Here is a 14,301-nt window from a genome sequence, read left to right on the forward strand (position 1 = left end):
TTCATCTGTGGTTTTGGAGGGTTGTTTGCTCCTCGAAGGCTTTTTGCAGCAGTAATTGTAGACTAAAGGGGCAGATTTTAATTATGCTCTGCTTTGCCTTTGCTGCATCTCAGCCTCTGTAGTTAGTATCTCTCCACTCCATCTCTCTTTATCACAATCTACACTGTGCCTACACCTACACTCAAACTGATATAATGCATAATTTACCATAATGTCATAACGTAAAACACATCATTCCATCTCACCCACATTACATGTTTTCATTTTAGTCATATGGAATTATGGTAAACACCTACTTCGTTGTCAAAGTAAATGCTAAAGGTTTGAAATATATCTGATAATAATGACACATGGCCTGGAAATGGTATAAAAAATATGAGGAAAAATTTATTTTATTTTTGCTTGCTCCTCAATATACAACATACAGTATTTGCGTGTGTAAATCACAACAAATTCAGTGATCGTTGAATGATTCTAGCAAAATAAAAAATTATATTCTGAGAATTTAAAAAGCCTTATGTCTACTTACCTAGTTATTAAACATTCATATTTCTATTGCTGGTTTACGGTATTTTCTCTGCGAACTTAAGTTCTTAATAAAAAATTACTGTTTGTTAATGTCAAAAAAGTCATTCAAATTATAGTTGATACAACATTACAGAACAATTGCTAACGTTATTCAATAGACAGTATATCAAGTCTAAACTTACTTTGTCAGCTTATATTGTAGTCCATTGACAAATTGGTTTATATATTGCAGTGTACAACAGTTAACACTTAAACTGTTTTACGAGAAAAAAAACATTGCATTCGCTAAGAATACTGCCAGAGAAAGAAATCAAAATGGATCCAATTCCAGCTCCAGCAAGTTGATCAAGACTGAATCCATGACAATACCCATGCTATGATATCAAAACAAGTACTCAAAATAAAGCACAATGACTACCAAGTCCTGGGAGCTAAACAAAGCTGCCATATTGAGTGTCAAAAACAGGTCAAGAGAAGAAAGGCAATACACTAAAAAGTCTGAAATATCAGTCTGTCCTTCGCCCCAAATGAGCAAAGCAGAAAAAAAAAAATAAAATCATATTACTGTCACACAAAGAAGCAAAATAAGTGAGTTTGTGCTCCTAAAAAAAGTATTTCTGGTTTGCCCTACATGTAGTAGCTCTCACCACATGTAGTAGCTCCGTGTCGTGTCCACCTGGCTGGGTTTGGTCTCTGAGGAGGAGGACACCTCTTTGTCCTTCTCACTGTCCGCCTCCCACAGGTTGATTAGGGGAGGGTAGAGCTCATTGAGGGGGATGGAGGATGTTTTCTGCATGTACTTTTTCAGGGAGTGATTGTAGTTTTTCCTCTTCCACCTCTTGGAAATGTACACAGCCATAGAGGCCAGGCTGATGATGCCGAACATGGTTCCCATGACCGCTGCGAGAGCGATGTTAGTGCCTTGGTCAGATATCTCCACAGCGAAGGCAGCGTGCTTCGTTGTGACGTTGACACAGGACTTCTGCGTCTGCTGGTGGATGTTGGAGACGGTGAGACACACCTCGTACTCGGTGGCAGGCTGTAGGTGTGTGAGGTTATACTCATGGACATCCACTGGAACCTTGGCTGTGTAGGTGATGTGGGGGTTGTCTATCTTCATGGTGGCAGATGACCACTTGAGGTTGGAGGTCATGACGTTGGAGTTGACCTTCCAGGAGACCAGGATGGAGTGGGACTCAGTCTGCTTCACGTACACTTTCATCAACTGGGTGCTGTCTAAGAGAGTACCATTCACCCTAATAGCAGTCACCCGAGTGTCCGCCCCCTCAGCATTCTGGGCCACACAGGTATACCTGCCGGAGTCCTCGACCTGGATTTGAGAGATACGCAGCGTTCCCTCGCTACTGAGGCTGTATTTATCAGACAGGGTGTCCACAATCACCTTATTCCCTACGGGCGTGACCCAGTAGATCTCTGGCTCAGGCTGGGACATGGCACGGCAGTCCAGGTCCACAGTCATGCCTATGTCCAGGTTCAGGTGGTTGGGAAAGCTGTCGTGGGAGATCATGGGCAGGCACTGCTCTGCTGAGTCCTGCTGGAGCAACTCCCTCACATGCTGACCTCTGACCTCGGCTGGCATGGCACAGAACATGGAGAGGGGTTCCATGAAGCGGATGCTGGTCTTGTTGGAGCTCATCCACTGGATGACACAGTCGCATCGCAGGGGGTTGCTGTGGATGCTGATCTCACGCAGGTTGGGCAGGGAGTCCACGGTGGACTGGTAGAGGGCGTTAAGGGCATTGTTGTTCAACATGAGGCTCTCCAGGGCAGGGACGTCACAGAAAGCCTGGCGGTTCACGTAGGAGAACTTGGGGTTATTAGTAGCCTCCAGCTTGGTGAGCTCAGGGAGGTTATCGACAGCAAAGCGGTCAATGGAGACCAGCTCCCCCATGTTGTTAATACCCAGCTCTTTCAGCCTCAGCATGTTCTTAAAGTCCCCCTCTTGGATTTTGTGCACAGGGTTTTTGTTCAAGTCCAAGAACTTGAGGTTAGGTAGTTTCTGAAGGGCATTCTGAGGAACTCTGATTAGCTTATTGTCGTAGAAGGAGAGACTCTCTAGGTTGTCTAGTCCCACAAAGGCATTTCCAGGGATGTCTGTTAAATCCATTCCAGCCAGAACCAAGCTTCTCAGGTTTACAAGCGGCTTGAAGTTAAAGTCCAGGATGCCAACAACAGGATTTTCCCCGATCATGAGTATCTCAAGGTTGGGCGTGGACTCAAACCAGCGACTGTCAATGGCCTTGAGCCTGTTGGAGTTGAGATGGAGCCTGAGCAGATTGTGTAGACCAGAGAGGGCGTTTGGGGAGATTATGTTGATCTGGTTATGGTTGATGTAGAGCTCTTGCAGGTTGCTGAGGTCCTGCAGAGAGTAGTCAGGCATTTCAGTAATCTGGTTCTCCTCAAGGTGTAGTGTGGTGAGCTGGGACATGTTGGTGAGGCCCACATCGTGGATGCTGCTGAAGTTGTTCTGAGACAGGTCCAGCTCGGTCAGGTTGAAGAGCTGTTCCAGCTCTTCACTGGTCCTGGCGATGTAATTGCTCTGCAGGAGGAGCACCTGAGTGTCGCTGGACAGGTTGCCTGGGATGCGTGTGAGACGGAGGTCGTTGCAGTCCACCGTCGTGGCTTCTCTGTAGGTGGACTGGGGGGTGAACCAGGGTCGGATCTCACACACACACAGCTGGGGACACTCATTATCTCTCTGGATGGAGGATAGTCCAACGGACGCCAGAATCAGGCCAGCAAACAACTGGCCTAGTAGACAGTAGATGAACCTCCCTATAGCCATGCTGTCTGTCTGTGTTCAACTGTCCAAACCCACAGAGGGTTGGACACCAGAAATGATTGATGACTTTGGAGAGAGCTGTGTTATTGTCATTAACCAGAGGTGGTGCTGACTTGTAGTTGTGTCCCTGTAAAATGGTCCAGACGGGAAAAGATGTGCAGGGGTTTCCAATGAAACAGTTCCAGAGTTACAGTGAGCCTTCCACTGTTCAGTGTTTCTTTCATCAAAAACTCAGGACTGCACGGTGAGTCTGTAAAACAAAGACAAAAAATACTATGAATTACTGTAAAGTTTAGTTTAACGCATTGACAACCAGGAACACAAATAGCATAAACAATTTGATTTATGAGACAGGGAGTTGGTGAAAAGTAGCGTCAGGGGTAAATGTAAGGGTATGCTGTATCATATGTCTAGTCATATCATGTTAACCAAAAGTTACATGTCAGCTATGTTAAATAAAACATGAATGTAACACAGCTACTGATGATGTTGAGAGCAAACCTTCTGTTTACATCTTCATCTCCCTGAGAGATTGTTGATGGGAATTATGCAGCATCATCAGTTATGAGGAAAAATGCTAAATCACAAAGAAAACACCTCTCAGAACTCATACAGACTTGGACACAGATCAAATTCGCTTGAGTGCTTTCATCTATCCAACAGGCCCATCAGCAATAGATCATTAGCGTCTCCGCACATCATTAAATATTCTGAGATACGTCAGTATTCTCCATTGCCTCTGAAGAAAATAAATTATGGCAAAAATATGTTCCTAGATTATTAATGATAGAGCCACTGTGTCCTGGTTTTGGTACAGAATTATGGTGGATTTCTTTTAACATATGTTGTGTATTTCTGAGAGAAGCCTTTAGTGTGCATTGCAAGTACAGTATTTTGTAGAAAGCATACCTCACACATCTCCTCAGCCTCAACAGTCAGTTATTCATCCAGAACTACTATCCAGAAGGACAGGGATTTCAAGAGAAGGACTTGTAAATCCAGAATCTGGCCCAATGGTCTAGTCTGGTGAAGAGCATAACAGGAGCGCTGGCATCTGCCATCCCATACAGTGCTGACTCTAACAAATAGGCCACAATACCATTAAACCTCAAGTTAATAGGTGATATCAAGTAACATTTACTTTAATTGTGGCAATGTTCTTGAACATAATGATTTCACTGACAATTGAGTTGGTTCCTAGGCTTTTGCTCCCATCACTAAAGAGTGTTAGTGATTTTGCAGAAGAGAGGCAGGCACATATGCACACTTGAGCAACTACAAGGTTCTGTAATTGAGTTCTGAAAGTGGCAAGTGGAAATCAATAAGGACTGATTCTCCCTGTAACTACCGGAACGTTCAGACCATTTGAAATGAGAAGTGGATTTACAGTCGTGCTTAACTCTTTGAGTACCAACCTGTCCTGTATGTGTAGTAAAAGTATAGAATGTAGAGATGGGAATCAGACAGGTCTGCCACCGTTTCCTGGCTAGCTGGCTCTACTATGGTGGAATCATATAGGGCATTATAATCTGAGCTACACTTAAGAAATCCCGTAACCTAACTAGGTGAATTTACTAAAGGAGGTATCCCTCTCAGTGATGGAGACATATGGTAGTATTGCAGTGCCATAGGCCTTCTTAACCAAACAGTGTCTGTGGTCTACACTTGCTAAGAGGCTTTGGAACTAAAGAGCTGACTAATTAATCTGAGTGCAAAACTGCTTGGCAACAGAGCAAGGGTGACATGAAACAAGTTTAAGCTCCTCCTGCACATGGTATTTTTCTCCTAGGACAGGGTGAAATAAGGGTAATACAGACATGTTCCTTAAGCTAAAGCAGAGTGGAGGTGGAGATCAATCAGAGGAAATGTAACGGTTCAAACCCTCAGGAGAGATACAGGTCACTGTGTAGCTACTTTAATTAAAAACATCTGTAGCCTTTCTCATCATGTTTATTCACTGACTCACAGAAGAAAAACAACATATTCAAGAAAAGTGCTTATTATTTGACCCCTATGTCATTGCACCAAAGCTTTTAATGCACTACAGGATGATAATAGCATATGTATTCTGAACCCACCATTTGAGGCAAAGGTTGAGCCTGAACAGACAGTCCTCAGACAGCCATTACTGATTGGCTTAAATAGGCTTAGATGTAGCCCACAATGCATCAAAAACACAGCAAAGTGACAATGTTATGCAAGGTTGCCTTGCAAATGTGGTAAAATAAATCAAGTTCTTAAATCCTGAAGTTTAAGGCAATAAATATAGAGCCTAATAGGTTTAACAAACATTGGCTAAAGGATTCCCATTGATACCATTGGTTTAAATCTGATATTTCCATTTACTCCTACAGTAGTTATGTATTCTCTCACATGCCTCCATTTATCACAATGGGGTTAATCTGAGATTCTGTTCATGACTCCGAACGACAATAGAGATGGGACCATTTCAGTGTGAGAGGTGACATTTAAGAGGGTATCATTTAATCTAAGACTTTGTATTCCAAACAAGGGCTTTAGTTTAAATAGTATCTAAAAGGTCTAAACCAAAGATTAAACACATACAAGTTTTTGTTTCTTTTTACTCTCATAGCTTCCCTGACAACAGTCGAAACCAATGTAAACAAAACAAATATTGGTGTTTCCAGTTTGAACTGTCAGACAGAGATAACAGTGTCATTAAACATTTACAAGTATCAAAATGGTTATATTGGAAACAGTTCCGTTTTATAAGGCAGGTGGGGTGGACGGGGGGGAAATTTAAGAAATGTATATGAAAGTTTAAGTGGGGTGGGTGTATCATTACTGCCTGGAACCATGACAATACAGTTGAAGAAAGCTTGTGAACTTGGCCAATGCTGTGTTAATAAACAGCTGTAAAGCCGCATTGACACTACCCTGAAACAGCCTTGACCGTGTTCTCCTGACCCAGAGGGCTCGGAGACAGAGGAAACTCAACCTTGAAACCTGGCCTCCACAGCTGCACAGCAGGGGAAAGAAAACAGCCCTACATGTAAGGAAAGAGAAAGCTCTTCAGTTTGAATCACAACAGCCTTTGTATCTTTCAATGGGGTACAGTAGTCACAGTAAATACTATGTGATCCTATGGATGAGTGATTTGAAGATCACAGTTGTCTGTAGTATTATAGAACAGCCTGAGATGGCGTATGTGTATTAATTCATATGGGTACAAAGCTACTTTAGCACAGGATATGTAACTGCAAAACTCCTTGGTATACATGATTCTTGGGCATTAACGGTTACTGGTACGCACAGTAGTCATAGCTTGTCTGCTGTGAGCCAAAATGGCATATGACAACCATGAAAATGATTAATTCCCTGTACTTTGTCAAGAACACATTTACATTTTAGTCATTTAGCAGACGCTCTTATCCAGAGCAATTTGGGTTAAGTGTCTTTCTCAAGGGCACATCGACCTAGTCGGCTCGGGGATTAGAACCAGAGACCTTTCGGTTACTGGCACAATGCTCTTAACCACTAAGCTACCTGCCTGCCGCCTAAACTACTTCAACCTCGGTGCACCTGCTATAACATATAACATCTGCTAAACTGTGTACACAACCAATAAACTTCGATTTGATTTGAATGCCAAATTGTAAACAGTGTCAATCAAAATTATGTTTTCAACACCAAGTTATTGCAGTCAATGTTACAGTATGCTATTCTGTTTCATGTGAACATTTCCATGTTGGCTTTCATCTGATGTACTCCATTTTAAATACAAAGAGACTGTGACAAAATAATGACGTTAATGGGCTGACTGGGTGTCCTTGAATGGATGGTAATGGAAATAAGGGTGTTCTTGAATGGATGGTAATGGAAATAAGGGTGTTCTTGAATGGATGGTAATGGAAATAAGGGTGTTCTTGAATGGATGGTAATGGAAATAAGGGTGTCCTTGAATGGATGGTAATGGAAATAAGGGTGTTCTTGAATGGATGGTAATGGAAATAAGGGTGTCCTTGAATGGATGGTAATGGAAATAAGGGTGTTCTTGAATGGATGGTAATGGAAACAAGGGTGTTCTTGAATGGATGGTAATGGAAATAAGGGTGTTCTTGAATGGATGGTAATGGAAATAAGGGTGTCCTTGAATGGATGGTAATGGAAATAAGGGTGTTCTTGAATGGATGGTAAACTAAACAAAAGTATGTCTGGGAAAATACTACATTTAAAGTATATACAATATATAACAGAAGAGACTCTGCTGGAAAATCTAAAGGTTCACTTCACTACAGTACCTCTAGTTGTCAATAAAAATTGAATAATGTGAAGAATACATTAATACAAATTGACAATTGAGAAAGATTTGAGTTACAGCATTCTTTTTGAATGCTGATGGTTAAGGGTTTGCTTTGTTCCCAGGTCTTTGATATGTAATGAAATCCTTTTTTCCATGAGAAGGGTGTTTACTTTTTAATCCCCTGTACACAGCGCACATTACTCACAGAGATGTGAGCAATGGAAGAGATTAAATCCCATCCCATGATTCTGACATCTAAATAAACAAGATAAGGCATCTTAGGGACAATCAAATGAATCTAAGCCAATTCTCCACAATCACCAATCCCTCTAGAACTTCCTCTAAACCAAGTGTCAAACTCATTCCACGGAGGGCCGAGTGTCTGTGGGTTTTCGCTCCCTCCTTTTACTTGATTGATGAATTAAGGTCAGTAACTAGTAAGGAACTCCCCACACCTGGTTATCTAGGGCTTAATTGAAAGGAAAAAAACTAAAACCTGCAGACACAAGGCCCTCCATGGAATGAGTTTGACACCCCTGTTCTAATCGGACACTCACGCTCAAAGAAAAACTTCCTGTGCTGACTCTATAATTGAGTGACAATAAGCATTATAAAATGAGAAAGTTGATTTTCGACACACTCGTTCATTTGAGTACTGCAAACGTGAAGTCGAAGATGATGAAAACTGTTGATAAGCCCTGAGGCACTCGAGGGGTAGGCTTGAAGGGTGCTCAGAACCCATTATTCTGATTCCTAAAAGCCCATGAACATTTACACATCCGTAAGAGTCTGGTGGGCTGTGATTGGGAAAGGTAATTGGTAGCTAGCACAGAGAAGATTTTTAAGAACAGTAAGGATTAAAATAACTATATTCCCCTGAAAGGGTGGGAGAGGTGAAATAGGTTACATACAGGAGGGTTTGGAGGGAAGTATGTTGTACAGTATGATACGAGGAGCAGAATCACCTGGCTAGCTCAAGTTATGTCCTGCATTAAATGGTTCAGCCACTTCATGTCAGTAGCATTAATATGAGAAGATGCATGTGGATTGTAGGCTAGATTAGAATATGAAAAATGCACATCCGTCAATGAGGTACTCCATATTGTACATCTCTGTAGTCATAAGATACAGTGGCTTGCGAAAGTATTCACCCCCCTTGGCATTTTTCCTATTTTGTTGCCTTACAACCTGGAATTAAAATGGATTTTTGGGGGGTTGGTATCATTTGATTTACACAACATGCCTACCACTTTGAAGATGTAAAATATGTTTTCTTGTGAAACAAACAATAAATAAGACAAAAAAAATGAAAACTTGAGCGTGCATAACTATTCACCCCCCCCAAAGTCAATACTTTGTAGAGCCACCTTTTGCAAACAATTACAGCTGCAAGTCTCTTGGGGCATGTCTCTATAAGCTTGGCACATCTAGCCACTGGGATTTTTGCCCATTCTTCAAGGCAAAAGTGCTCAAGCTCCTTCAAGTTGGATGGGTTCCGCTGGTGTACAGCAATCTTTAAGTCATACCACAGATTCTCAATAGGATTGAGGTCTGGGCTTTGACTAGGCCATTCCAAGACATTTAAATGTTTTTCCTTAAACCACTCGAGTGTTGCTTCAGCAACATGCTTAGGGTCATTGTCCTGCTGGAAAGTGAACCTCCGTCCCAGTCTCAAATGTCTGGAAGACTGAAACAGGTTTCCCTCAAGATTTTCTCTGTATTTAGCACCATCCATCATTCCTTCAATTCTGACCAGTTTCCCACTCCCTGCCGATGAAAAACATCCCCACAGCATGATGCTGCCACCACCATGCTTCACTGTGGGGATGGTGTTCTCGGGGTGATGAGAGGTATTGGGTTTGCGCCAGACATAGCGTTTTCCTTGATGGCCATAAAGCTCAATTTTAGTCTCATCTGACCAGAGTACCTTCTTCCGTATGTTTGGGGAGTCTCCCACATGCCTTTTGGTGAACATCAAATGTGTTTGCTTATTTTCTGGTCCGTGAGTTTTGGCGGGCAGCCCTCTCTTGGCAGGTTTGTTTTTTTATGCCAAATTCTTTAAAAAATTTAATAATGGATTTTATGGTGGGATGTCCAAAGTTTCTGATATTTTTTTATAACCCAACCCTGATCTGTACTTCTCCACAACTTTGTCCCTGACCTGTTTGGAGAGCTCCATGGTCTCGAGGTCTTCATGGTGCCGCTTGCTTGGTGGTGCCCCTTGCTTAGTGGTGTTGCAGACTCTGGGGCCTTTCAGAACAGGTGTATATATACTGAGATCATGTGACAGATCATGTGACACTTAGATTGCACACAGGTGGACTTTATTTAACTAATTATGTGACTTCTGAAGGTAATTGGTTGCACCAGATCTTGTTTAGGGGCTTCATAGCAAAGGGGGTGAATACATATGCACACACCACTTTTCCGTATTTATTTTTTATACTTTTTTGAAACAAGTTATTTTTTTAATTTCACTTCACCAATTTGGACTATTTTGTGTATGTCCATTACATGAAATCCAAATAAAAATCGCCAAGGGGGATGAATACTTTTGCAAGGCACTGTATCTGTGAGATAGGTGTGTTGAGTCTTTCCGGTATTAAGAACACTGTAAAGTGAAGCGTTACCTGAAATGTATGCTTGTATTTGTAGCCTGTGCCCTTCGCACTGAGAAAATACAACAACAATGTCCCACCACTAAGCCTGGGGTGTTTGGGGCCCTAAGCCCAATTTAAAAGTTACACTCTGAACATAATTATTTCTTCAGCTGATTATGAGGACAGAATTAGTTGAACAGCTGCTGAGCATGTGCCATGCCTGATCTCTGAGACCCACACAAAGACTAATGTGTTGCCCCTTTTTACAAGAATAATGGAAGAAGCTTGAGCTGCAACACAAGAAAAACCCAGACCCCTAATCAGGCACCTTTCCACTCTTCTGCCCCTGCTCTAATACTTTGTTCTTTGAGTTTTGAGAACTGGATTTGCCTTCTGTTCACTTTCAGTTCATCAAGACCAATCTGGTCTTAGATTGTAACCCGACATATCGCATAGGGCTCACAACAAGGTCCAGTGTTGTGTCCAGTGTTGTGTCTTTAGCATCAATCATCTCTTTATTTGAACTGCTGTAAGAAAAAGGTCATCATCAACACTTTATTTTTCAGTGTCTAGTGAAAGCCTATGTCATACTGCCAACACTGACTGAGGCTCAGTAGGTAAAGTGATGATTTGATAATTCTAGCATAGGCAACTTGATACCACAGCAATGAGTGACATCGTATAAAACAATGAAAGTCTGTATCTAAGTGATAACAAATGACAACTTTAACAGACTGACTGATAACAAAATTGGATATGGTTAAACCTATCATTTTGGATTGTCAGTCCTTGCATCCATTTCTCTGTCTATGAATTTGAGAGTGGTTACATTTCTCCATCCCCATCCCTCAGCTTTTTACCGAAATAGGGGCAGGGATCCACTTTGTTATTGTTTCTACTGCTGATTGCCACTTTAAAACAGTGCCAAAGATACTGCTCCACTACCATAGCCTAGCCTTTGTGTTGACAAACACTGTTGGCCATACAAAGGGTGAATAAGAAGCTTGTGAGACAATGGTCTGTGTTAACAATCTCAGCTATTACATAGGCGCAACAGCTGCAAAACAGCAGAGGCCTAATTAAAATGACAATAGGCTACCCCACTCCCTGCCCCCCTGTACAACCCCGTTCTCACTTAGATATTCTTTTTTTCTTACAGACCGGTTGTCTGTTAGACTTCTGCCGATATAGGGCCACATGCTTTCGGATTTATATGCAAATCACATATTCGCAATGTTGCATGTAACACGCGTGCCTACCTACGTTCACGGGCAGCAGTGAGCCATGCCGCAGGAGGATCAAAGTTTGTTTCTGAGCATGTTATCTGACGCATTGAGATGTTGAAATTTGTATAATTCTGATTGTGAATGCTCAGAATATAATTACAAGAATAATAGATGCAGATATAAAACAACAGGCAGAGTAGTCTTAATCCTGATCAATTATATAGATAGCCTAATATTACATTATTATAGAAACCGGTTGCCTATTAGTTATTATTTCGTATAATAGGCTATTGTCTTGGGTCCCTCCACCCCATGCACAGCAAGTCGTGCCCTGGTAGAGATGCAGTAACTGTAGGTTGTTGTCAAACAAATACAATTGTGTTAGGGAAATGTCACCTTCACAGAAAAATTGATACTATGACCCCTGTTTTTTCTGCCCACGTTTAACCGTATTGTGAAGGTAAGTGTCCGACAATCAATGCACAGCCACGGAGTTCCAGCTTTCATAACATCCACATTCACCTGTTCTCCTACTACTGCACAATACCTCGAAAGAGCATGGCAGGCTACAAAAGAAAGCTTCCGTTTAATATATTCTGACTTGATGCATTAGCCTAATTAAAGCAATAATTGTAAGTATTGGCCTCACCTCGTTGACATGCAAGCTGTTCTCTTCTCAGTTGCATCCAGTCTCTTTGGACATCAGTAAGGTTTATGCAAATAGCCTTCACCTCTATGCGTCAATAGCCTACATCCCCAACAAATAAATACAAGAAATGCATAGATAGCCTGAACGAATTCCTTAAATATGATAATGTACAATTATTCTTCCTCTATTCCATGTGATTCAAGCAACAACTCAGGCAAGCTAACCTTCGAGCAGAGCATTGTGCGGATTGCAGAGACATCCAAACGCCACCTGAAACCACACTGACTAGTTGCCTGCCGATTTTCTACTATTTGCCCGTGGTCCACTGCTCCTCCAAGGAAAATATAAGAACAGCACCTGGCGCTGTCCAGACGAGTCAGCTGATTCCTGACTACGCGATTGGCTGCTGGCTGGTGCCTGTCATTCTCGCCCAAGCATAGCGCCATCTGTTCGAGGATTGTTGTGATGCGAACAAAGGCGGGCGCTAGGGCTGCGCAGTTGGAGAACGAGGGGAGTTGAGAGAGAAATGCAAAGGAGGATACTTTTTCTAGATTTTTCTTGTGAGAAGGTATTGTGCCTGCCGCCCCCTCCTTCATCCAGTCTGCAATGGTACTTCTGTTGCCCCAGCTTGACAAGGAGACAATGTGCCTCTTTGTTTTGCTGTTGTTAAGTTGCTCTGATTAAAGTTGTTTAATATACAACCCATTCTATTTGTTGCTCTTCTTGAGCTTTACAACATTGTCTACTTTTAACAAATGTCAGGAATAACTGGAGGGGAGCCTATCGAAGAGATTGAATGCTTCCCTGTCTTTTTGTTAAAATAGAGATACATTGCAGACCTTCAACAAAGTTGCATTGGTTGATTAATTATTGGCAGTCACCTCTTTTAGACCAGATAGACAGAACCCTAGGTTCATGGCAGGACCAAAACCAGATCACTTTTCAGGCCTCCCTAGACAGTGATTCGGATGTAATGGACCCAACACATTATTCAGTGTTGTAGTTGCACCATTAGGATTTGTGCAATAGTGTATGATGGCATCACTTAGCGTTTATCACAGGTGACAGTTTTAGTACGCATCACTTCGTCCTGTATCAAAAGGTTGGCTGGTCCTCATTAATGTCCTGTAGGTCACTTCATTGCTCTCTCTTTGTTTACAAAGCTCTACTAGGCCTACACAAGCTTCAGACTTACCTAACTTTGGTGTTGAAGTATACAAACAAGAGTTACAAAACACGTTCACAGGGTTGGTTAACTCTTGAGGTTCCTCGAGTTTCCACTGAATTAGGTAAATCCGCTTTTAGTTTTAATGCTTCCCACTGCTGGAACAATTTGCAGATCTCATTAAAATTGGGTGTTCTGGTGCCACTCTGGCAGTTTAGAGTGTTGATTGAGGACCTAGTAGCTGAGAAATTGTGTTTTTGGTTTTTGCATATTTTGTATTTATGCATGTGTAGTTTGAAATGTGTATCTCGATGTGTATTGTGTGTACACGTGGCTCACCTGGAAATGAGACCCTTGGTCTCGGTGTTCACTCCTTGTTAAAATAAAGGTAAAAAAAAAAATGTAAAAAATCAAGCAGCACATCCACCCACTCCAGCCACAGGAACACAATAGGCTGAGTGAACCTGCTCTTGCAACACAACCCTATTGCCGTGTCTCAAAGTACATGACAACAAACCAGAGGGGAGCCAAGTGAAAGTTGAAAGTGTTGAAGTGGAAGACCTGCATGAATAATTGCTCCTCCACCTCTATTCTCCATCCATCTCCTGCTCTTTTCACATCCATGTGTTGCTGGATAACTTTTATTAGAACAAGATTGCCCCCTATACACTCCAAGCAATCCATGTCATTTTGTATACAGTAGATCTAAATGTTTTTCTGGTAGACACCCCTTACCCTGCTCTGTAAATGTAAAAAAGGTCCAATTTATTTTCAAGAAAGTGAGGCTTGATGTCACTTTGCTTGATTTCATGACGAAGCCTTGATGAAGTGGCCTGCTCTCCTTGAGTGTGCTTCACTTTGAAGCACCTTGATCCCAATGCACTCTACAACATGAGAGAGATCAATCAATCAAATTGTATTTATAAAGCCCAGCCTAAAACCCCAAACAGCAAGCATTGCAGATGTAGAAGCACAGTGGCTAGGAAAAACTCCCTAGAAAGGCAGAAACCTAGGAAGAAACCTAGAGAGGAACCAGGCTCTGAGGGGTGGCCAGTCCTCTTCTGGC

At 42.0% G+C, this 14,301-nt stretch overlaps 1 protein-coding gene across 3 annotated transcripts; it reads right to left on the minus strand.

Moving 5' to 3' along the window:
• Positions 1–362: 362 nt before the first annotated feature.
• On the minus strand, positions 363–12,397 carry LOC121578265 (leucine-rich repeat neuronal protein 1-like). Of its 3 annotated transcripts, none has more exons than XM_041892504.2 (3): positions 12,295–12,397; positions 12,071–12,169; positions 363–3,581 (listed from the first exon to the last, which is right to left on the minus strand). In XM_041892504.2, exon 3 carries the CDS (start codon positions 3,332–3,334, stop codon positions 1,172–1,174), a length of 2,163 nt encoding a protein of 720 aa, XP_041748438.1. In that variant the 5' UTR covers positions 3,335–3,581; positions 12,071–12,169; positions 12,295–12,397; the 3' UTR covers positions 363–1,171. The 3 variants fall into 3 exon arrangements, with proteins under 3 accessions (XP_041748438.1, XP_041748437.1, XP_041748440.1); XM_041892503.2 differs by adding an exon at positions 3,833–3,908 and having other exon boundaries at positions 12,071–12,397; XM_041892506.2 differs by lacking the exon at positions 12,071–12,169.
• Positions 12,398–14,301: the final 1,904 nt, after the last annotated feature.

Source organism: Coregonus clupeaformis, chromosome 12 (assembly GCF_020615455.1).
Source record: "Coregonus clupeaformis isolate EN_2021a chromosome 12, ASM2061545v1, whole genome shotgun sequence".
Classification (NCBI taxonomy): Eukaryota; Metazoa; Chordata; class Actinopteri; order Salmoniformes; family Salmonidae; genus Coregonus; species Coregonus clupeaformis.